The 25,810-nt window shown below is 40.1% G+C and overlaps 1 protein-coding gene across 1 annotated transcript in view; it reads right to left on the reverse strand.

Annotated features, from left to right (window-relative positions):
- Positions 1-25,810, reverse strand: part of LOC123745134 (GTPase-activating Rap/Ran-GAP domain-like protein 3) — a 311,764-nt gene that overhangs the window by 208,537 nt on the left and 77,417 nt on the right. The window contains exons 5-7 of the mRNA XM_069300473.1: positions 15,950-16,014; positions 7,952-8,018; positions 1,956-2,058 (exon numbers count right to left, since the gene is read on the reverse strand). Coding sequence (XP_069156574.1) covers positions 1,956-2,058; positions 7,952-8,018; positions 15,950-16,014 — 235 coding nt within the window. The remainder of the gene's footprint in view (positions 1-1,955; positions 2,059-7,951; positions 8,019-15,949; positions 16,015-25,810) is intronic.

Consider the following 25,810-nt stretch of genomic DNA (forward strand, 5'->3'; position numbering starts at 1 on the left):
TAATACAATACCCAAATGTTTCCAGTATAATAAGACTTACCAACGCAGCCAAAAACAGACGCATGGGGTGGCGCATGTGCCCTTTTGCCATTGCATCTCTACACAAGCGAGGTTGCTTAATACTCACCTCGCCTGTATGGAAACACAGAGCCAAAAGGGCTTATCCCTCATCACACCTAATCCTGGTCAAAACTCCGCGATAAGTTTGGAGAAACTGGATCACCACAATTTTTATATATATATATTTTTTTTAAACCCAAACTTTGGCTGCCGTGTTAAACAAAGCCGATGAAAGCCATACTAAGCCACGCTAAGCCGATGTAAACCACACTAAGCCAAGTCTGGAACCTCACTGTCTTGGTGAATTACCAGCAAAACTGATGGTGGGGTCTCTGGTAGTATTTGTGTGTGTGTGTGTGTGTGTGTGTGTGTGTGTGTGTGTGTGTGTGTGTGTGTGTGTGTGTGTGTGTGTGTGTGTGTGTGTGTACGTTTCGGCCAGAGTGTACGACTATGTACAATATTTGCGAGGAAGGATATTATATCATGATAATACATACATACATATATACAGTGTAGGGCAAATATAGTATAATTTTTATTGGAAACCATTACAAAAATCGTTATATATATATATATATATATATATATATATATATATATATATATATATATATATATATATATATATATATATATATATATATATATATATATATATATATATATATATATATACACCTATATATATATACCTCCCTTTTCCCCAAGACAATTAAAACTACTATCAAGTTTCACTGTTGTTCAAGAAGGCTGTGGTTATATGGGATTTTTCTTTATTTTATTTTATCACTCTTGGTATTTTCACATCCCAAATTTGCGCAGGAAAGAAAATGTGTTGTGATTTTGATCAAAGAACTTTGCCGAATATATTTATGTTGTTTTTATGCTTAAAACATTAGCCAGGGTGTTTGAAAGATCAGAAATAATTTCGTGAGAGAAATCGACATCGATATTTTATCAGCAATGCGGATTTCAAGTATTGTGAAGCGGTCACAATTATTAATTGTCTGTTTGTCTGGGACTTATAGCGCTCTAGCACTTTAGCGGCTCCGCTGATTTTTGACAAAAATTAAACCAATGATTAATGATAATACTTGAAGATGTCAAAAAAATTTTTTTTTGGGTGACAGTCCAGCATAGAAAATTTTAGTTTATTACAAGTTAGGATGTTTTGTGAGGAGTTTCTTTTTAATTAATGATGATTCATTAGGATTTTTTTTTTTTAGTTTCTTTAAAATTACGTGGTTTGAGTTTGACATTGCCAAGGCAGTTTATGATTCTAGAAGACCTTCACTGTTAAGTTAATATCCAGTTGCATGAATACACTTGTTAGTTATCATAGCATTAAGCGCAATGTTCTGAAACAACTTAACTTTTTTTTAGTGGTTAATTAGGTTTGGTTAGGTTAGTTTAGGCTAGGCTCAGTTTGGTTAGATTTCATTTGATTATATTTGGTTAGGATAAGTTAAGTGAGGTTAGATTCGATTCGATTTGGTTTATATAAGATAGGGTATGTTTGGAGCGGTTAGGTTTAGATAAGTTAGGTCAAGTTGAAAATGTAGTTTGATTTAATATATTTAAAAAAACTGTTGCATGTTTTCGTTAAAACTTTGAGATTTCATATATCTTTTGATATTTAATTTACTCTCATCATTTATCCAGTTTCCATGGCTCTCTCTCTCTCTCTCTCTCTCTCTCTCTCTCTCTCTCTCTCTCTCTCTCTCTCTCTCTCACTCTCTCTCTCTCTCTCTCTCTCTCTCTCTCTCTCTCTCTCTCTCTCTCTCTCTCTCTCTCTCTCTCTCTCTCTCACTTTCTCCATACACCTTTCTTTTCTCGCTCCAAACCTTCTCCCTCTCCCTCTCCTTCTCCTCCTCCTCCTTATAAGAGCATCTTACCATTACTGAGGATGTCGTCGTCTGAGGTCTGGCCAGCCTTCATGTAGAGAATGCCGAACTTGAAATTGACTGATCCCTCCTGTTCCTCAAGGAGCAGCAGGTCCTGTGAGAGAGAGAGAGCGAACGTGAAAGAAAGAAAGAAAGAAGACATGATTATAAAATAACTAGAAATAATGAACAGGAAACCGAATGAAGAAAGACGAATGAACAGGAAATCAAGAATTCAAGAAAACAAAAATTACAACAACTACTCTCTCATCAGGCACAAACTACCCGAGACGGCGCAAGACTTACGTAAGCAGCAACACAATACTTCAACTTCTCGCAAAAGTTAGAATCTTCCTTGGATAACAGCAGGTAGGAATGGGGGTGGGGTGGGGAGGGGATTATTTACCGATAATAAGCTCCTTGAAATCCTACGAGGTTACCTGCTCTCATAACTGTTATGGCCGCAAAGATAACCATCTTCTCTTTTTACAATTTACGAACATAATTTTATATTTAATTGCAGAATCCTCCAAAGCGAGGAAGCCATTTAGGTAACCTTAACTTGTGGGAGTTGGTACACGCTCATGGTTTCAAATTTTAGTTTATTATTGGTATCTTTATTGACAAAGATTAATTACAATTTTGCCTATTCTGAGGCATTCAATTAGGTCTTATTAAGAGTGAGGATAATGCTGGTATTGACTGTCACACAGGACAGAGGATCTTACACGCATTCAGTGAGGAACAGTTGGGCAAGACCTCATCATTTTCAGAACGGAAGTTTTCATTTGCCTCGTCAGTTAACGAGAGAAATGATGCACTACAGTAAAGCTTATCTATATGCCTAGCCCATAGCTTGTGTAGTCCTGGGGCCAGATTCACGAAGCAGTTACGCACGACCTTACGAACCTGTACATCTTTTCTCAATCTTTGGCGACTTTGTTTACAATTATTAAACAGTTGATGAACTCCGAAGCACCAGGAAGCTGTTCATAACAATAATAACAGATGATTGGGAAGTTTTCATGCTTGTAAACTGTTTAATAAATGTAACCAAAGCCGTCAAAGATGTACACGTTCGTAAGTGCTTGCGTAACTGTTTCGTGACTCTGGGTCCTGGCCCTGTATAGCCTTGAACTTGAGTAGCCACGTATAGCACTCAACTTGTTCAGCCCTGACCATGTATAGCACTCAACTTGCTCAGCCCTGACCATGTATAGTACTCAACTTGTTCAGCCCTGACCATGTATAGCACTGACCATGTATAGCACTGACCATGTATAGCACTCAACTTGTTCAGCCCTGACCATGTATAGCACTCAACTTGTTCAGCCCTGACCATGTATAGCACTGACCATGTATAGCACTCAACTTGTTCAGCCCTGACCATGTATAGCACTCAACTTGTTCAGCCCTGACCATGTATAGCACTCAACTTGTTCAGCCATGACCATGTATAGCACTGACCATGTATAGCATTCAACTTGTTCAGCCCTGACCATGTATAGCACTCAACTTGTTCAGCCCTGACCATGTATAGCACTCAACTTGTTCAGCCCTGACCATGTATAGCACTGACCATGTATAGCATTCAACTTGTTCAGCCCTGACCATGTATAGCACTCAACTTGTTCAGCCCTGACCATGTATAGCACTGACCATGTATAAGCTGCTTATAAGAATTTTAAAGCCATAATGTGGAATTTAGAAGACGGCTGCCGGATTATTTCCTCTGGCCGACCAAACACACACTTTATTATCAATAAAAATATTAATATCATTATTGTTCTAAATCATTTTAATTCTCGATTATTATTAACTCTGCTTTACATAAATTGTTATTACTATCTTTTTATACTAATATTGTTGTTGCAATTATTAATTACATGAATATTAGAATTTGACGAATTTAGGAATTATTATATTTTATATATATACAAAAAGGGGTACCACGTCTGGTGCAATTGTAGGGACCCATAGCTTCGGAGAAGAAAATATAGAGTACTCAGAGAAGACCTTATGGATCCTCACTGGACAATATTAGATTTTTATATATATATTTTTCCCCGGTGGAGAGAGAATTCAAGAAGTGATCTTTTGTATATGTTCAAGTAATTATTTAACCTTTCAAAATGCTTTAGCCATGGAAAGAAAGAGAACATAAAAGTACCTTGTACTTCACATTAATAAAAATATATCCCTAAAAAATCCTATTCAATTTCCCTTTGGAGATTCTCCTTGAGTCTACAATATCCCCCCTTTTTTTGAAGGGGGGGCGGGGGGGGGGGGGCTGGGGGGGTCTCTCTCAGGGCTTTGATGTTTCCTTTAAGAAATATAAGAGGCAATATGTAGCAGTGATTGTGTACTCCTTTGATGCACTGAACACACACACTCCAACACGCACGGACGCATAACACACACACACGAACGTACGCATATACATATACATACACACGCACGTACACACCACGACGAAGCTGGAAAAAGTTTAGAGGTATGCCACTAGGCTAGTCCCAGAACTCAGAGGCATGAGTTACGAGGAAAGGCTGCGTGAACTGCACCTCACGTCGCTGGAAGACAGGAGAGCTCGGGGAAACATGATCACCACATACAAAATTCTCAGAAGAATTGACAGGGTAGATCAAGATAAAATGTTTAACACGAGTGGTACACGCACAAGGGGACACAGGTGCAAACTGAGTACCCGAATGAGCCACTGAGACATTAGAAAGAACTTTCATTGTCAGAGCAGTTAACAGATGGAATACATTAGGCAGTGATGTGGTGGAGGCTGACTCCATATACAGTATAATGTAGATATGATAGAGCCCAGTAGGCTCAGGAACCTTGACACCTGTTGATTGTTGAGAGGCGGGACCAAAGCTCAACCCTCGCAAGCACAACTAGGTGAGTAGACCTACATGAGCACACACACACACACACACACACACACACACACACACACACACACACACACACACACACACACACACACACACACACACACACACACACACACACACACACACACACACACACACACACACACACACACACACACATACACACACACACACACACACACACACATTCACACATACATTCACACACACAGACACACACACACACACACACACACACACACACACACACACACACACACACACACACACACACACACACACACACATACACACACACACACACACTCACACACACACACACACACACACACACACACACACACACACACACACACACACACACACACACACACACACACACACACACACACACACACACACGAGTACAAACACTTGAGACAAGAACTCAATCAGGACGACGAGTCGCTCGTAATGAGGACAGAATTTGAAGAATAGTAATTAAGACTCATAATTACGTCTTTATAATTGCACCGTATGCAGGTAAGGCAGCGTGGGGGAAGGGGGGGGGGGTAAAGCGGAGGAGGAGGAGGGAAGGGGGGTGGGGTAAAGCGGAGGAGGAGGAGGGAAGGGGTGATTGGCAAGAGGAACAGGTGGTTTGGGCAGTCTAACTAGCTGGTCGTGGTGATTATAGTGAACCAGATATGAGGGAGATAAATTGTTTCTGACAGGATAGACGGGAAAGCAAAGAAAGAGAGAGAGAGAGAGAGAGAGAGAGAGAGAGAGAGAGAGAGAGAGAGAGAGAGAGAGAGAGAGAGAGAGAGAGAGAGAGAGAGAGAGAGAGAGAGAGAGAGAAAGAGAGAGAGAGAGAGGGGGGGGGAGAGTAATGAGCTGTTATTGCAAAATCGCGTCCAGAATATCACTCAGCAATATAGTGTGGTGCAACAACAGACTAAATTGACCATGAGTGCCTCTGTTAGATGATGTGCTACAGAAGCAGCTTCCACATCTCTCTCTCTCTCTCTCTCTCTCTCTCTCTCTCTCTCTCTCTCTCTCTCTCTCTCTCTCTCTCTCTCTCTCTCTCTCTCTCTCTCTCTCTCTCTCTCTCACACATACACACACACACACAACCAGACCAAAGAGCCATAGCTCAACCCCCGCAAGCACAACTAGGCGAGTATAAACACACAAAATATCCCCCCCCCCCGCATCTACTGCCATTAAACACCTGACCAACACTGTATAGTACCCAAACCCACACAACGCAAGTCCACTACGGGCTCACCATAGCCCGTGCTACATGAACTTTTTGTTCAGAGTAGCTGAATCTAAAACAACAACAAACTGAACGCACAAAATCAAACTGAGACGGTCGAAAGATACGACACAAGACTTATACCGGAAATTAGATGCCTGAGCAACGATGACATGTTAAGAGACCCGAATCTTCAAGACACTGGATGAGTCGATAGCAAGACATGTTCCAAGAGAAACACAGAGAGAGAGAGAACAGTCGCCGGGAGGAAACTGAAAAAAAGCAAGATAGGCCGCAGAGATAGATATGAGAAACCATTTAGACTATCACGTTTGGATCGAACTCTCTCTCTCGTTGACAAGTGATCATGTGGTCCCGGGTTCGATCCCGGGCGCCGGAGAGAAATAATGGGCAGAGTTTCTTTCACCCTATGCCCCTGTTACCTAGCAGTAAATAGGTACCTGGGTGTTAGTCAGCTGTCACGGGCTGCTTCCTGGGGGTGGAGGCCTGGTCGAGGACCGGGCCGCGGGGACACTAAAGCCCCGAAATCATCTCAAGATAACCTCATCTGCGGACTTCCCAACCGTTTTCATAATTATTTGTTTTAGATACATAAAGTTATTGTGGCTTCAATGTCCATGTAAGGAAGTATTCGACCAGTGTTGGGGTAGTGGATGGAGTGGACACACAGGAAAGATAGTTCACGCCGGAACAATTACGTTACTTTAAAAGACAAATATAACAAGGTCACGAGAACTGTGAGCAGATTTGCACTAGATACTCTGAGGAGAAGACCCGTGGCCAAGATTTATATCTTCTTAATCGCATTTCCTCCTAAGCGAAGATTCGAAAACCGGGACCAAGAGCTACTAGCTCGATCCTACAGGCACAAATGGAATGATAAACTCATAATACAGACAGACACACACACATTCTTATCACTCTTATCATTCTTATCAAGAAATAACAAGGAATAAACACAAACAAATGTACGTTCTGTAAGCAATCATTCACGGGTGCAGGGAGAGCTTGCTTCTCCCTTGCTTGAGACACGTCAACAAATCAAAGTTACTTTGAAATTAAAAAAGTTGAAGGACTTCAGATATCTACTTATACAAGTCTCAAGACGTAGTCATGCAGCTGTTTGCTCAAAACTGATGTTTTTAACAACAGAAAATCCTACTGGGCATTGCGGGACTTTCAAGACTATATAGCTTTGCACATATTTATGCCAAATGTAATAATGTTACATATAAAAATCTTTCCAAAATAGGCCTATATACAAAATCCTAATAATATAGGCTTGTTAACAAAAATCAGTCCTAATCTAGTCCTATATACATTCTCCTTAATTAATGAACATATATTAAAATAGACCTAAAAATAAAAAATAGATAGAAAAATCATATAAAAACAGACTCTGTACAAAATTCTCATCAAATGAGATATATGCACAAAATCCTCCCTAACCTATGTCTATATACAAACTCCACATAAACTAGCTGATGTACATTAATCAATGAAAAGCACCTACCCATACCCTGACACACAGAGAACCCGTTTTCCTAGCATCAAATCTAAATTATCTAAATTTTCTTCCTCCTAGTCACCAGGGATGTGGGACCTTAAACTCACCAAGGATGTGAACCCTTAAATCACCAGGGATGTGAACCCTTAAATCACCAGGGATGTGAACCCTTAAATCACCAGGGATGTGGAGTCCTAACTCACCAGTGAAATAAAACATGAATCACCTACTTCGGAGATCCTACTTCGGACATGAACTTTCACTCAACAAGTGGGTTATAAATGTTATTTCTGCAAGAACACACAAATTCCGTTCTTGAACGGGACGGAAGTAGTGGCCTCACCTTCTGTATCTCCTGGGTGAAGATCTCCTTGGGGCTCTTCTCCAACTTGTCCATGTTTTGAAAGTTGCTGTAAAAGAGGGGAAAACTCCAATTATAATCTGAAAATTCCAATTATAACGTGAAAATACAATTTTTAGGAACCTGTCAACGCAATGCATAATTACCGAGGCTGTTGTGTTTATTGTAACTGTTGTATTTGGTGTATGCCGGGTAATTGTTTTATTTCTGTTGTATTTGGTGTATCTCTTGTATTTGTTGTGTCTTGTATCTGCTGTGTCTTTTGCAATTTCTGTATGTTGTGTTTGATGTATATGTTGTATGTTACATTTGTTGCGTCTGTTGCAATTATTTTATATGATGCATTCGTTTTATTTTTTCATGTGTTGTATCTGTTGTATCTTAATATTATTGTATCTGTTGTATCTTAATATTATTGTATCTGTTGTATCTTAATATTATTGTATCTGTTGTATCTTAATATTATTGTATCTGTTGTATCTTAATATTATTGTATCTGTTTTATCTTAATATTATTGTATCTGTTGTATCTTAATATTATTGTATCTGTTGTATCTTAATATTATTGTATCTGTTGTATCTTAATATTATTGTATCTGTTATATCGTAATATTATTGTATCTGTTGTATTTGTTGATACTATTCGCATGTAGAGAAGCCCGAAGAACAGAGTTGGTTGTATTTGCAGATGACATTTCTCATACATGACCTTTCATCAAATAAAGTCATCACAGACAGAAAAAAACTGAATCTGGGATGATCTCGGACGTAAGTTCGAATCCTCGTCACGGACTTTGTGGATCTGATCATTTACATGTGAACAAACTTGACAAATATTGAAAACTAACAACAGCGAACTTGGTAAATCTAGAAATTTATGATATGAATTAAAGTTGCAATTCAAACTTAAGTGTTAAATCCCGCGTCGGCTCCTAAAAAGTTCTATACAACGATAAATAAAGCATAACTGTAATGCATTATAATAATTGTGCTTTTTTAATAACTGGTAGTAAGTTTTACTGTCAGGAAGGCGATGAGTCACAATAACGTGGCTAAAGTATGACTTGAGAATGGTCCAGGACGGACCGAAACGTCGTCGTCCCTTCACCTTCTAGTGTGTGTGGTCTGGTCAACACTGTCAGGAAAATTGGATAATATTTTTAAGCAGTGATACGTTTCTGAAACCACTTTCAAAGTTGGTTGAATCATCCAGGTGAGGGGTTAAGCACTTGCTTTTATTATCTGCGTGGTGAGGTTACCTGGTTGATACCTGCTTGATGAGGTTCTGGGAGTTCTTCTACTCCCCAAGTTAAAAGCTCCCCAAGGTTAAATAATGTCATCATCCACAGTGGCGGAGTTCAGTACAATTGTTCATAATTTTGGTGGCCAGGGTACTAAGTTCCATCGTCTGGGTGGTGGGACCCAGAACTATCTGATCATCCGGGTATTGGGGGTTCAATAATATATAATCATTCGGGTGGTGTGATGTGTGCTATGCTGTGCCGAATAGCACAACATAATAATGTGAATTTTCTTCATATCCCTTAAATGTATTTATGCGTTAATACATGTGTGTGGAAAATTGTAATCCCCTCAATCACATCACAATTGTTGTACTTGTGACGTGAAGTGATGAGTGTGGAACTACACCATGTGATGATGTGGTGACTTATGATGAGGTTCTTGGAATGAATTATAAATTCAGATTATCCATGCCAAAATGACTACTGTATTGCCAGAAGAGTCAAACTGAGCACCAACATCACCCAGACAACTCCAGACAGAAGTCAGGGTTGACATTATATATATATATGTCGTACCTAGTAGCCAGAACTCACTTCTCAGCCTACTATTCAATGCCCGATTTGCCTAATAAGCCAAGTTTTCCTGAATTAATATATTTACTATAATTTTTTTCTTATGAAATGATAAAGCAACCCTTTTCTCTATGTATGAGGTCAATTTTTTTTTATTGGAGTTAAAATTAACGTAGATATATAACCGAACCTAACCAACCCTACCTAACCTAACCTAACCTATATTTATAGGTAAGGTTAGGTTAGGTAGCCAAAAAAAGCTAGGTTAGGTTAGGTTAGGTAGGTTAGGTAGACGAAAAAACATTAATTCATGAAAACTTGGCTTATTAGGCAAATCGGGCCTTGAATAGTAGGCTCAGAAGTGCGTTCTGGCTATTAGGTACGACATATATATATATATATATATATATATATATATATATATATATATATATATATATATATATATATATATATATATATATATATATATATATATATATATATATATATATACACATTTTCTAAATTGGGAGACGATACAAAAAATGAAACAAAGGGTGAAAATAGCAATATATAAACAAAAGGGTGAAATATTTAGAATATTTAGAGAAATGAATGCATTTAAATAGCTTTCGCTTAGTGTTCTTTAGGCATCGCCTCCCCCCTCTTCCTCCTCTGTCTCCATTTTTCTCTATTTCTCTCTACTCTTTACTACATACTCCAATCTTGTCATATGTGGTGCTCTTCCAGCCGTCCGCAACGTTTTCCAGTCTAAAGATGTTCCTTCTTCCGGATGTCCGTCCCGCCTTCCAGACGTCCGTCCCTCCTTCCAGACGTCCGTCCCTCCTTCCAGACGTCCGTCCATTCTTCCAGATGTCTGTCCCGCCTTCCAGACGTCCGTCCCTCCTTCCAGACGTCTGTCCCTCCTTCCAGACGTCCGTCCTGCCTTCCAGACGTCCGTCCATTCTTCCAGACGTCCGTCTAGCCTTCCAGACGTCCGTCCCGCCTTCCAGACGCCCGTCCCGCCTTCCAGACGTCCGTCCTGCCTTCCAGACGTTCGTCTAGCCTTCCAGACGTCCGTCCATTCTTCTAGACGTCCGTCTAGCCTTCCAGACGTCCGTCCCGCCTTCCAGACGTCCGTCCCGCCTTCCAGACGTCCGTCCTTTCTTCTAGACGTCCGTCCCGCCTTCCAGAGGTCCGGCCCCTCACCCCCTCAACAGACGTCAATCTGTCCCCTCACCCAACAGATTTTGTCTTTCTCTATTTCATCAGACGTCCAATCTCCCCTCCCCCAGTAGAAGTATGCCCATCTTATCTCCCTCCGCAAGCAGCATCAATCTGATAAGAGCAACTGTCCCAACAACAAATAACCGTGATCCTTGACCGTATCAACTCCACACACCCAAATTCACGCTCTCCCCATCCCAGTCAGCACTAACTATAATTATAACCAAACAAGTCCTAGATCCACAGCAATAGCAGCAACAGTAGAAGCAACAGCAGCAGTAACAGTAGCAGCAGGAGCAGTAACAATAGCAACAAGAGCAGTCGCTTCCTCTCTCCTCAAAAAACATCAACAATAAACATCTTACATGTTTGCATCCAGTGCATTACGACGATGAAACCCCGGAGATGAAGACCCCAGCATCCCTCGTCCGGAGATGAAGACCCCAGCATCCCCGGTCCGGAGATCGCCCGGTGTTGACCCGAGGTTATTAAAAGAAAGACGCCGGCTGTCTTACCACTTAGTAAATTAACAATAAATACTGAAGTTTTAATGCGAACGAGGAAGCCTCATTCGTTAAATTGCTTAAAAATCCGCGTGGAAGTTTTTAATGTACATTTGGGTTTTTGATCCTGAATGAGCAATGTACTTTGATGATTTCCGACGTGGCGTGCGTCGAGGATGACGTCTCCGTTATTTTATGATATCTTAACCATTTACGAGGCGTGGGTTAAGGATTATTAACCAAACTCACGACGACGTCTCGATCATCTTATGATAATAATAATAATAATATAATAATAATTTTATTTAGGTAAGGTACATACATAAAGAGATTTTACAAAGTTTGTTGGCTTTATAGATAGAGCTAGTACATACAATGCCTAAAGCCACTATTACGCAAAGCGTTTCGGGCATGATATCTTAACCATCATCTGGAATGCTGTAGTTTACTTTTAAACCTGCATAATTCCTTCCCAAAAGTATTTAAGGTAAGAATGAACGAAGATGTTAAGATTATTTCGCATGCCGCAAGAAGGCAGGAAAGTAACAGGTTTTAGTTCCGTTAAGCCAGAATTAAGAAGCAAAGTGAAGCCAGAATTTACACCACACATTTTCTATCTATTTACACAGATGACTAGCGAAAATCTTAAGAACTTTACCAATCTCTGACAACTTGTGCTACCTTCAAATATTAAAAAAACAAAATCCCTTCTGATTTTTTAAAAATATTCAACAATTTTAGCATGGTGGAGGCAGCATCATCACATGACCGAGTACATAATAAGCCAGAGGGACTGTGAGGCGGAGCCCAGGAGATGAGACAAGGCCTGCAAGCACATGTAGATGAGAACAAACTGGTGGGTGCTCGCGCGCGCGCTTGCACTCGCACATAAGGATGGGGGGGGGATAAGGGTGTGTGTATATACAAAAATAATCAATAAGCTGCCAGGAATTACGTCTTAATAACCAATCAGTGATCAAAGCCCCAAACCAGGACGAGAAATCAGCCTCAAAGAATATTATAGTGGCAGCCGATTACAGTTTGAAAATTAGTAAGTATAGCATGAAGGAAACTTGAATAAAAAATATGAATGAAAAATTAATGAAGAAATAATTTTATATCCGATAGGGATATATATATAATATATATATATATATATATATATATATATATATATATATATATATATATATATATATATATATATATATATATATATATATATATATATATATAAATGGAAGGGAGTACCACCTCTAGCTGGAAGAAGGGCGACCCATAGCCTCGGAGGAAACCACGCATAACGCATTAGAGAGAATGTTTGGATCCCCTCCAATACAGTTTCTGTGTGCTTTTCTCCTACCACCCCCTTCCTTTTTTATTTTTTGAGCTTTATTATGTATTTGATGGTTACAAGATATACATGGGTTGATACAAAAATAATAATACAAAAAGGTGCTTAAAGGTTATGGATCTCTTGAAAAACACGACAATGGGAAACATTGATGAATGTCACAGACGGGTTCGATCATTGTTGCAAGTCAAACACTTCTTCGAATTCCTCTGAAGTTGGACTATATATATATATATATATATATATATATATATATATATATATATATATATATATATATATATATATATATATATATATATATATATATATATATAACGTAAATGAACAAATCCACAAGGGCCGTGACGAGGATTCGAACCTGCGTCCAGGAGCATCCCAGACACTGCCTTAATCGACTGAGCTACGACAGGGTAAAAGGGTTGAAACCGAAGTTCTACTGAACTTACTGGATTTTAGCATTACGTACGTATATAACGTACGTAAAGCATTAGAGGTGTTTTTTTAGGTCCTTCCCCCCTTAATGCAGTTTCCATGTTCTACTATCCTACCAACGAACTTCTTATTTGTTGGCTATATTTAATATTTTTGTTTAAATATACAAGTTACAAGTGTGTCAATACAAGGAAAAGTTAAGAGTTGTGTATCTCCTGGAGCTCCTCATCTTCCAGACAGGAAACGAGGACACAAGCCGGTGTTTCCCCCCCTCTGTATCGCCAACTTTGTGGCTCTGAAACAGGAGGCTGACAGCTTTTGGGTCTCTTGGTAATGTCAATGAGCCTAGAACCCTAATTCTTGGAGAGATCTCTTGGCACCCTTGTTCCAGGAGCCCAGTGTCTTAGATGCAATTGGGGGACAACTTGTACCAATGTTCCAGCTGCCTGTACTTGTTTGATTTTAAAGCTTTCCTGGAGTTGAACCTGCCTGACCAAAACCATGGGATACGTAGGCGTCAATCAGGGTGGATACATATTATGATACATATGCATATAGTTCCGCCCCAGACACACATTTTGTAAAGTAAATCATTTTGTAAATCACATTTTGTAATTTTACAAGGGTCTAATGTGAAGTGATTTGGTCTAACCAAGCATACGAACCTAGACCAACCCACCTAACATATCGAGGCCGTTGATCATTAGTCCGAGGAAACGTCCAATTGGACGTGATTTAAATGCATTAAAACACATCCGTTTGGACGCTGGTGTCTGAACCGTCTAAATTGGGATGCAGTGACTGTGACGAAGTTTTTCTTTCTTTGTCCTCGATGCCATGTTTTTGGCCATTGCTTTCCGTAAGATATGTTCTGTAAGCTGTGTAGAGTTACAAACAACGCGATATATATTATGCATCAACTCTATATACATATATATACAACTATACAACAACTACTCTATATACAACTGCATATACATACAGTATATGTAAAGTATGAAGTATATCTTAGTATATGTATATAAGGCAGGCATATTTGCGTGTCTTTGTAAGGTAGATTGATGTCTTTCTGCATTTTTTTTATATGGTAGGATGTTCCAGGAGGGGTTTTCTCCCAATTAATATCATGTGCCCTGCTACCTATCCCCAGCACACAGCATCATTACTTTGCAATTGCATGAATTAAACTCTGCTAACCACTTGTTGCGTGCTGACGTGCATGTGTGTGTGTACATACAATCGTATCTACGTCTTGCTGTGTACATGTTTGCCGAGTGTTTGTGTAAATATCATTTCATACAAAATATTATGAATCCCTTCACTCATCTGCATGTCAGTTACAAAGACCACCACGAAAGTATATTATCAAAGGGAAGCTTTAAGCCAGCATGACTACAACATTTCTAAGTTATATGAGAACATGACAGCAGCTGGAACATGAGGACGAAGTAAAGGAACCATTTGTGCCTTTAGGGGACCTAAAGTCGCCACCTTTGCATAACTTCATATAGATATAACCTTAAGTAAGGTGCTTTGGTTATGGTAGAAGAAGAAGAATTATTAGGGAGGAAAGCGCCAAGCCATTACGACTATATAGCACTAGGAAGGGGTCAGGATAAGGATTTGGGATGGGACGGGGGAAAGGAATGGTGCCCTTTTTGGACAGATAATTCAATCAACCCCGATCTCAGGTCATGTTCATTCCAGCCAGCGGCTGACGCATTCATAAATTGTAACATGAATAAATATTGAAAAATAGGGATGTTCTCATACTTAATATTATTATATATTAGCATACAGTGCATACTTAGGGGTAGGTTAGGTTAGGTGTTTAGGTTCTGTTCGTATTAACAGGTATTTGTAGTAAGTGGATGAAGTAGTTACAGAGTTACGATTCAACAGAAGGTAGTCAATGAAGCACTGTTCGAATAGTGTTCGAACGTCATCAGTTGTGAGTCGTGTGTAAAGGGGTTTTTGTTTCACTCATAAACAAGGGGTTTGCCAGTTGGAGTAACGAGCGCTTGGCTCTTGTTTATGAGCACAGGCTGTTAGGTGTGACTCAACTGAAGACGCTCGAACTTTTCTCGAATAATGCTTCACTCACTTAATATGTTGAAGAATCGTACCGTTAAATGATTCACCCGCGTGCTGCAAAGTACAAATATTTCTCAACAGAACCTAAAACAGGCTAATGATTAGTAAAATTAATATTATACCTGGTTGATACCTGGTTGATGGGGTTCTGGGAGTTCTTCTACTCCCCAAGCCCGGCTCGAGGCCAGGCCAGACTTGACTTAAAACATTAATATTTATATTGGAAAAAAAACGTTTTTCACTGCAGAGCTTTGTATATGAGCTTTTTATATATGCTTCTTTGCGGTCAGCTGCAGCTTGGACGAGCATAGACCGAAGATAGGGGTGGATGAGAATGATCTGAGCCTTTTACAACTCTCAGTAAACCTGAGAATTGTCTTATTTAACGTAAAACATTACCGTTGACCATCATCGTTTAAGAATGAATTTGATTCAAATTAGGATAATTTGAAAACTGATTTAATATCAACTCAAAGGCTGATTCATACATATAAATCGTGGTTTTATTCACTGTAGGTTTACACTTGAAATTAACCTGACTCAATTTTTCAACATTAATGACTCGTACCTTAATATCTGCTTCACCGTCATTGGTTTGTTTGGTGTGTAGCTTAAGCTAATTCTCTGGGCCCCCTGTTGAGAGAACAATGCAAATATTAACATATGGTAATAAAAAATAATAATTATAATTCTATAATAACAGAAAGATCAATCATAACTACAACATACCACTGTGTGTGTGTGTGCAAGTGGCTTTGCAAGATTATACCATTTAATTATCAAAACATGTACTTACACAACCTATTGTACTTAATAGTATCTATACCAATAAACGATAAAGTCTGTGTCCCCGAGATTTGAGGTCAAACGGTTGGCGTTAACCTTATCAAACTTTCCGAGATAACACATGAGGGATACAGGAGTGTCACCACCAGTATGGGTCGGCCCCAGTGTCACCCTTTTAAGAATCATTGGCATCTGTAGCAACCCTACCCCCCTTTTCGATTTTCACGGTCAGTAATGCAATCGGGAATGTTTCCCGTAGATTTATTTACGCTTACTCCAACCGGATTCACGCGGTTTACTCGAAAACGATGATCATGAATTCATTCGGATTATAAAGTGAGACGGAGTCTTAGAGACACAACTACAGAGAAACATAAATACAGACACAAAGTATTTAAATCCAGAGCAGCGGTCTATATTTTTATGTATTCTTTAATTCAAGTTTAATGTTTATATCTTGTTGATTTTATGTATTGTATTTTACAATAAATAAAATGATTAAACGATTGTATTTTCCCGTAGATATAGAAAGTTTTCCCATGTGGTCCCAAGCTTTTCCTCCCCTAGGACAGAAATTTCTTAATCGTTTCACCAAAACCTTTCTGTTGAAGGGGGATTGTTTTCCCCTATAGTCAGGAAATTTTCCCGTGTGATAAAAACTACTCCCACTCCCCCACTAAATTCCCTCCCCCCCTCAATTGCCCCCTCTCTCCCTCCCTCCTCCTTCAAATCCCCCCATCCCTCCCTTTTCCATAACCCCTTCAACTACTCCCATCCTCCCTCCCCTTCAATTCCACTTTCAACTCCCCCCTCCCCCTCCACCCTCCCCTTTCAATTCCCCACCCCCTTCAATTTTCCCCGTCATGCCCACCACCAAACCAGTTACCAATATTTCCTACTGTGACACTGAAGCATGATTTAATAAGCACAAAAATGTTGAAGAATGGCCGGACTCTGGTAATTGGAGAATTATGCCTAAAATCTGAAAATTTTAAATTCTTCGAACCTGAATATGGGCTCTTTTTTTTAATTTCAATTTTGCTTTTAAATAGCGAGACGAATCCTTAATGCACCGTGTACCAGTTTTTATTACTGCTGATTATGAGGAATATTATAAGAAAAATTTGAAGTCAGATAAATTGACATTACAACAAAAGAAATGAAAACAGATTGTATTGTAATTTTAATGGCATGTTCTTTCATTTCTCTCCAGTTGTTTGTGTCTGTGTAAAAGCTTTTAATGTCTTTTTTACCCCCTTCAACCAAACCTTTCTGTTCTGTTCTGTTGACTTTTTTTGGGTCTTTTGGGTGAGTGTACTCACCTAGTTCACACTCACCTGTGTGTGTGTGTGTGTGTGTGTGTGTGTGTGTGTGTGTGTGTGTGTGTGTGTGTGTGTGTGTGTGTGTGTGTGTGTGTGTGCTGTTCCTAGTTTCTATTTTTTTATTTTTTTTCTACATGTGGGTACAGAAGTAGATTACTTCTGTCTCCTGTTAGACCACTGAGAGCTTTCCCTTCCCATAACTCTCTCTCTCTCTCTCTCTCTCTCTCTCTCTCTCTCTCTGTCTCTCTCTCTCTCTCTCTCTCTCTCTCTCTCTTGCTCTCTCTCTCTCTCTCTCTCTCTCTCTCTCTCTCTCTCCGTTACCTGTTGCACTTCACATTGCCAAGAGAGCAATTTTTTTTTTGTAATCTTCACTTGGAAGCTCTTTGTTGGAGGCCTTCTGAGCTAATTCTTTTTTCCTTCCTACTCTTCCCGTCTTGTTTCGAGTCTTTTTCTCGCTTCAGGAATTCAATTTAGACTTGAGACTTTCCGTTGCGTGAAAATACTACTCTCTGTTTTTCTTAAGATCTTCCCTGGTGTTGAAAAGTTGGCTAATTAGCCCAGCTATAAATCCTCTTAAGATTTCAGAGCTGACACCCACTGAGTTGTAGTTTAAGAGAGAGAGAGAGAGAGAGAGAGAGAGAGAGAGAGAGAGAGAGAGAGAGAGAGAGAGAGAGAGAGAGAGAGAGAGAGAGAGAGAGAGAGAGAGAGAGAGGAGAGAGAGTGTTAATAGATATGTATCTTTTTCATACATATGACTGAACAAGTTCAACGTGTAAAATGGCAGAATTCTATTATTGTTTTCCCCCTCCCTGGAGGAAATGGCTTAAAAACCTATTAAGAGAATCCATATTCATAAATGAATATGAATATTCATAATGATATTAAACTCGAAGTTCAACACCGCTCCCCCCCCTCTCCCCCGTAAGGTCAGTGGATACATGACCTCGCCAACACTTGGTGCTTGTCCCTAGGTCATTACTGAAGGTTAACGATGAGCGGTTGTTCCAAGAATGCGCGAGACGGGAGTTCTTTCACCCTGATGTTATCCTGTTTACCTAGCAGTAAGTAGGTACCTGGGAGTTAGACAGCTGCTACGGGCTGCTTCCTAAGAGTGTGTGTGTGTGTGTGTGTGTGTGTGTGTGTGTGTGTGTGTGTGTGTGTGTGTGTGTGTGTGTGTGTGTGTGTGTGTGTGTGTGTGTGAAAAAACATAAAAAATCAGTTGATTGACAGTTTAGAGGCGGGCCCAAAGAGCCAGAGCTCAACCCCCGCAAGCACAACTAGGTGAGTACAACTCGGTGAGTACACACACAATACTCACCTATTCGTACTCACAAATAGGTGAGTACAAATAGGTGAATACACACACACACACACACACACACACACACACACACACACACACACACACACACACACACACACACACACACACACACACACACACACACACGCACACACACGCACGCAACACACGCACATTCAAACATGCTAACACTTTCACACAATGAACATCTTTCTCTCTCTTCTATCCTACCCCCAGTCCCCCTTAACCCCCTTGCCTCCAATCCTACTACAGCTCCCCTTCACCTATCCTATTCTACCCGAGGACTCCGAGCCCCCTCCCCCCCACCCAAACCACCTATCCCTCCCCAGCTCCACATGGAAACACGAAGTACAATCACCCATTAGTTACAAGCGATGGAAGAAATTGGGGATAGGATTGTGGGGCTCACCCGAGTATGAAATTGTACGTCTGGAATGGGAAATGATCAAAATAGGGGGTGGAAATTGACGCTGAGGGAAGGGAGGTGATAAGGAGGGATAGTGAGAGAAAAAAGGAAGATAGAGGTGAGAATGAGAATGATGGAATAGTTATGTCTTCCATGTATAGCCATAGGAGAGACAAATGAAAATGAGCCGACCACTTTCGTCGTATAGACACATTTTCAGTGAGTACACCGTTGTGTTCCTATTGAAAATGTTTTGGAGAACGAAAGCGCTCAGATTATTATAGGTTTTCTCTACTTTCTGGAGGCCAAGCCCTCGGGGGGAAGCTTTACCCAATTTTTAACTGTAATTGGTGTTGGGTACGTTCACAACATGGTCGGGGCGAGAATGTTGTGAATAGAATAATGTCTGTTGACACTGCCAATGTGTCAATTGGCACTCCCCCACGACCGACAGAGAGAGAGAGAGAGAGAGAGAGAGAGAGAGAGAGAGAGAGAGAGAGAGAGAGAGAGAGAGAGAGAGAGAGAGAGAGAGAGAGAGAGAGAGAGAGAGCAGAATCCGTCCAAGCCGAGATAGCCTGAATTGCTGTATAAATTTACCCACGTAGTTGAATGCAGGTTCCAACACACCGCTATTGTCCCGCCGGCTTCACATCCCTCACCCTCCTGCTTGCCTTCCTCTCTCCTTATTTACACACCTACAAAGTCCATCTTCCAGGCTACCTGCCTACCTACCTGCCCACCTGCCAACCTTCCTACCTGCCTACCTGCCTACCTACCTGCCCCACCTACCTGCGTGGACACCTAACCCACCACCATTCTACATCAAGAGTTATGTTCTACAATGTTACAGATAACATTTATTTTGAGTTTGAATGCATATTTGACTGGTTTGTGTGTGTGCTTACCCTTTCTGCCTGCAAGATCGAGGTTTTAGCTCTTGGACCCCGCCTTTCTAACCGTCGGTTGTATGATGTACTGACTCCCGACCTATTTTTTCCCCTCTATCATATCTATTACACATATTTTTCTTACACACATAACCACAGGATGCAGCTCCTAGCAACTGTTTAATTCCCAGATACCTATTTACTGCTAGGTGACCCAGGTGAAAGAATCTCTGCCCATTTGGTCCTGACTAGCCCGGGAATTGAACCAGGGGCCCATGGGACTACGACCCCAGAGCGCTGTCCACTCAGCTGCGAGGACCTGTGTGTTATTATAATATTAACTGCCATGTTGTTTCTGTCATACTCTTGCTTGGGTCTTCAGTCGTTTGGTGGAGGGTTGTATATCACTGCTGCTATCTACTCTTGGTCCTCCCATCGTCATGGGGCCTTGTTATGTAGGCTCTAAGCCCTCTCGTAGCCCAGGATAACCATCTCCTCGAAGCCCTCAGACCTCTCTTATCAGTAAGACCACTCCACCTCCCCTTCCTTCCTTCTCTCTCTTTTCTTATTACAGAGTATGTGTGTGTACGTGTGTGTATTCACCTAGTTGTATTCACCTAGTTGTGTTTGCGGGGGTTGAGCTTTGGCTCTTTGGTCGGGTGTGTGTGTGTGTGTGTGTGTGTGTGTGTGTGTGTGTGTGTGTGTGTGTGTGTGTGTGTGTGTGTGTGTGTGTGTGTGTGTGTGTGCGTGTGCGTGTGTGTGTGCGCATGAGCGTGCATGCGTGCCTGACTGTATGGTATGTGTTTGATATGTGAGTATATACATATTTAGCACATTATTTAATATTAGATTAGATTATACATATTTTTATAATTGTAATGCTTCAAATATATATTATACTTTCAGCAGCATGATCATATTAACGACAAGTATTGACAAATGCTAAAGCGACAAAGTTTGACAAATTCAAAGTGACAAATATTAAGTATCAAATAACGCAAAAATTGTAGTTTTAAGCGGTCGTTCCAATTATCATAGAAATAACATTCAAACTTCTCCTTTTTATTGCCGAAAAAAAAATTGATGAATTGTGCTCCATGATTCTGTTGACGAATAGCTAACGATACGTGACACTGTTCATTAATAATTACTAATGAACATAATGAACTAATGAACATTAGTAATTACTAATGGACTATCATAATTATTTTAAAAATTGTGTAAAACTAATATAAACCTTTATATGTTTCAGTAAAAAATAAATCACATTAAATACTTACAAATTTATAATGATAATGATGATAATAATAATAATATTGAGAAAAATCCACTAAGGCTGTGAAGTGGATTCAAACCTGCGAAAAGGCATTGCCAGCCGCGTACTCTGAAGCTTCTGACAATGCCTTTGTCGCAGGTTCGAATCCACCTCACAGCCCCCAGTCCATTTTCTCGTAGATATATATATTACATTAGTGTGATTTAATAATAATAATAATAATATTAATTGAAGCAGCGTTCTTGTGATCCCCAGACGCTTGCCTTAACCAATTCAACCATGACAGGACAAAAACTTAATTAACCCGAAACTCTACTGAATCCACTAAGATAGGTCTGGAAAGCCCAACGGGTGCTACAATAGCTGCAATTTTTACATATAAACCACCTGCATTGTGCCCTGTTTGTAGTGGTGATCAACCTGTTCCTTCAGAACACAAAAGCATCCCAATGGCGCGATATATCAATAAGAAAATCATCTGGGGACCTTCAGACCTTCTCCAGTGGAGTTCCAGGATGAATACAGGCAAGGTCTGAAACACCCAGATTGGGCTTCAGTCCATTTATTCAGTCTATCATGACCTCTAGATAATTCAGTTGGAACCCAGGTTGTCAATTGTTTTTTGACACGTCGTGGTGTAGTGGTCTAAGGCGTGTGCTTTGGTGTAACCATTGTGCAGGTTCGAAATCTTTTCATGGCTCCTACTGATTTTCTTATCAACACATCACGTTAACGTGATAAATAAATAAATAAATATATATTTATATATATTTCACGTGAGAGCAAGAAGGTCATGTGAGGGGGAAATTATCCGTGAATTAACCTCTTGAGAAAACTTCCCCAACTAGTCAATTAAGGACAAATTAGACCCATGACCTCTACTCATTCCTCCATCGCAAACTGCCCTACTGCAAAAAAAAAAAATGAAAACTTCTTTTGTCACTCCCCCCCCCCCCTTATGGCACGACCCGAGTTGCCAATTAGCAATAATAACTCTATTTCCTGCAACAGTGTCACTTTGCTTCATCTGTCATTCATTTTAATTTCATTTCTGGCATTTTAATCTTTTATCACTAATATGTATATATTTTTTATCAATTATTACACTTATTAATTAGAATATATTTATCATGCATTCATAAATTTTTATATATAATTATACGAGTTCAAAATGTTAATGGTTATGCACAAATGATTAATTTTTATTTATTGAAAAAAGTATTAATCATTTAGGCATTTATCATTCAAATTTAGATAGTTCTATATCTGTTAATTAGCGAAATCTCACTTCTAGTTAGATGTGTGTGTGAGTGTGTGTGTGTGTGTGTGTGTGTGTGTGTGTGTGTGTGTGTGTGTGTGTGTGTGTGTGTGTGTGTGTGTGTGTTTATATATTTGCGTGCGCGAGTGCGTGCACGCTTATGTGTGTATAATCAGAACTGTAATAAAATGTACAAAATCTATTAAACACAACATATTAAATAAACAGTAGAAAGACAATATTAACTCTCTCACACTCTACGCCAAGAATATTCCAGCTACGGAGCTCGTGGACGTAACAGTGATGCAGGAGTAAGCTCTCGCGCCGTGACACGCAATCACTGGGGGATAAAATGCTCGCGATAAAGGCAGGAAGAGCAAGGAAACCCCCCAAAATATTACTCGCTCTTCAACTCCTCTTTAAAAGGAAACTGTTACAATTTCTGTTACAAGAACCTGTTCTGTGTATGTATGTGTGTGTATCAGTATAAGAAATACGCTTTAATGATCCCCCTAGCCATAAATCTCTTCAGAACTCTCTGGTCCGAAAGGGATTCGAACCTCCGTTGCCCCAAATCACCCACCCGGCGTACAGAGTACCACCTAACCACTTCACCAGCGATACATTTAGTCGTGTATAAATAATAGCTGCCTGGCATGGGGCCGACATACCCCTCCCTCTCGCAGTCTCTTTCATTCTTACGAAGTTTTCCAATTTGTCTGACTCTGCGTCAGTCTTTAAAGCAAGTCCTGACCTTCATGTCCAATACACGTCCACTACACCTTCTCCTCTCACGTCCACTACACCTTCTCTCCCGTCCACTACACCTCCTCTCCCGTCCACTACACCTCCTCTTCCCTCCACTACACCTCCTTACTTTAAGTACCAAGGGAAAATAGATTTTAAAAATTCGCGACATGGAAATACAGAGATGTAAATTTTAAAAGGACATTTAGAATGTAAAGCATGAGAGAGGCAGCGTTTTGCGTGTGTGTAAGAAGATTATTTGCGTGGCCGCGATTCCCCGAGCTGGTCGCACTCGCGTGTGTTTGTGAACTCACCTAGTTGTGCTTGCGGGGGTTGAGCTTAGGCTCTTTGGTCCCCGCCTCTCAACCGAAAATCAACTGGTGGGTGCAGATTCTGAAGCCTACTGGGGCTCTTATCAAATCTACATTTGAAACTGTGTATGGAGTTTGCCTCTACCACATCACTGCCTACTGTATTCCATCTGTTAACTACTCTGACGCTGAAAAAAATTATTTCTAATGTTTCTGTGGCTCATGTGGGTGCTAGGTTTCCACCTGTGTCCTCCCCACCTTCCTGTTCTTGTTCCACCCGTGCTAAAGAGTTTGTCTTTGTCCACACTGTCAGTTCTTTTTCTTCATAGCTTATAATTCTGGGACGAGTCTCGCTGCAAACTTCTGCGCCCTTTTGAACTTCCTTATGTGTTTTTTTTTAAATGGGGGTTCAACGATGGGGCTGCATATTTAAAAATTGGTCTGACATAGGCGATATTCAGTCATATAAAAGTCTCCTTAATTATTCAAGTTTCTGAAGGATGTTCAGGCTTTTGCCAGCGAAGAGTAGGCAGCCGACGTTATTTTATTTATATGAGCCTCTGGGGGTTAGGTTTAGTATTCATTCCCAGGTCCTTTTCACTAGTCGTTATAGATAGGTTGTTGTTGTTTTAGATTCAGCTACTCGGAACATAAGTTCCAAGTAGCACGGGCTATGGTGAGCCCGTAGTGGACTTACCTAGCACAGGAGCAGGGCAAGTAGCACGGGCTATGGCTAGCCTCCGTAGATAGGTAGTTTCCCTTCATCGTGTGTTGGCCTTGCGGTCTCCTGGATCCTGACCCCCATTTCCGTCACCTTACACTTGCTGGTGATGAACTCTGGCAGCCATTTCTCGGACCAGCTCTGCAGCTTGTTTAAGTCATCTTGGAGAATCTTACAAACCTCACCTGTCTCAACCCTTCTCATTAGTTCGCGTCGTCTATAAACATCGATATATAAGACTCGACTCCCATCTTTACGGGCTCACCATAGCCCGTGCTACATGGACACTTCGTTCTGAGTAACTAAATCTAAAACAACAACAACAACTAGTCCCCACAACACGACTAAAACAGAAGCGAAAAAGAAACATGGAAAAAGGAGGAAGCCCCACCTCCTTTTAAAACTTTGACCCAAATATCAGAGTAACAAGGTTATCGCGAATAACCGAACTCAATTACGGGCTCACCATAGCCCGTGCTACATGGGCATTTCGTTCTGAGTAGCTAAATCTAAAACAACAACAACAACATAGTCCCCACTCCCAAACACAAGGTGTAATTTAAACAATCAACGTTGCATCTTCAAAGCCCTGAAACAAATAGAACAATCAAAGTAACTAATTAAACAGAATCTTAGCGAACGATTGGCCCAAAATGAGAGAGAGAGAGAGAGAGAGAGAGAGAGAGAGAGAGAGAGAGAGAGAGAGAGAGAGAGAGAGAGAGAGAGAGAGAGAGAGAGAGAGAGAGAGAGAGAGAGAGAGAGAGAGCGTTGGATCAGGGGGGGGGGGGGTTAACTAAGGAATACAAAAAAACAGTAATTATTATGGCTACCGAGACAAAGCAGCCCCAAAACCCAACAGGCCTTCGCAAACAGAACCAACAGTAGTCCGCCTGCACTACCACACTCGCATTAACAGAACCAACAGCTGTCAGCATAAACTAACAAACTCACGCAAACAGAATCAACAGAGAGCTGCAATTAATAAAAGAAAGGCGCGCCAATTTCGGACCCTTGGACTACGACGAAGCCGTTTGAGCGTCGGTCTCATCTTATACACACGGCTCAGTTCTCTTCTCTTTGTTGAAGCAGATAGAGAGACACACACACAGATAAATATGGAATAGGAACAAATATATATATATATATATATATATATATATATATATATATATATATATATATAATATATATTATAATATATATTATATATATATGTATATATATATAATATATAATATATATTATATATATATATATATATATATATATATATATATATATATATATATATATATAGAAATTTAGGGTAACGAGGGTAAAAGAGAGGGTAAATTTAGGGTAGAGAGGGTAATATATATATATATATATATATATATATATATATATATATA

Source organism: Procambarus clarkii, chromosome 44 (genome assembly GCF_040958095.1).
Source record: "Procambarus clarkii isolate CNS0578487 chromosome 44, FALCON_Pclarkii_2.0, whole genome shotgun sequence".
In the NCBI taxonomy this organism is placed as follows: Eukaryota; Metazoa; Arthropoda; class Malacostraca; order Decapoda; family Cambaridae; genus Procambarus; species Procambarus clarkii.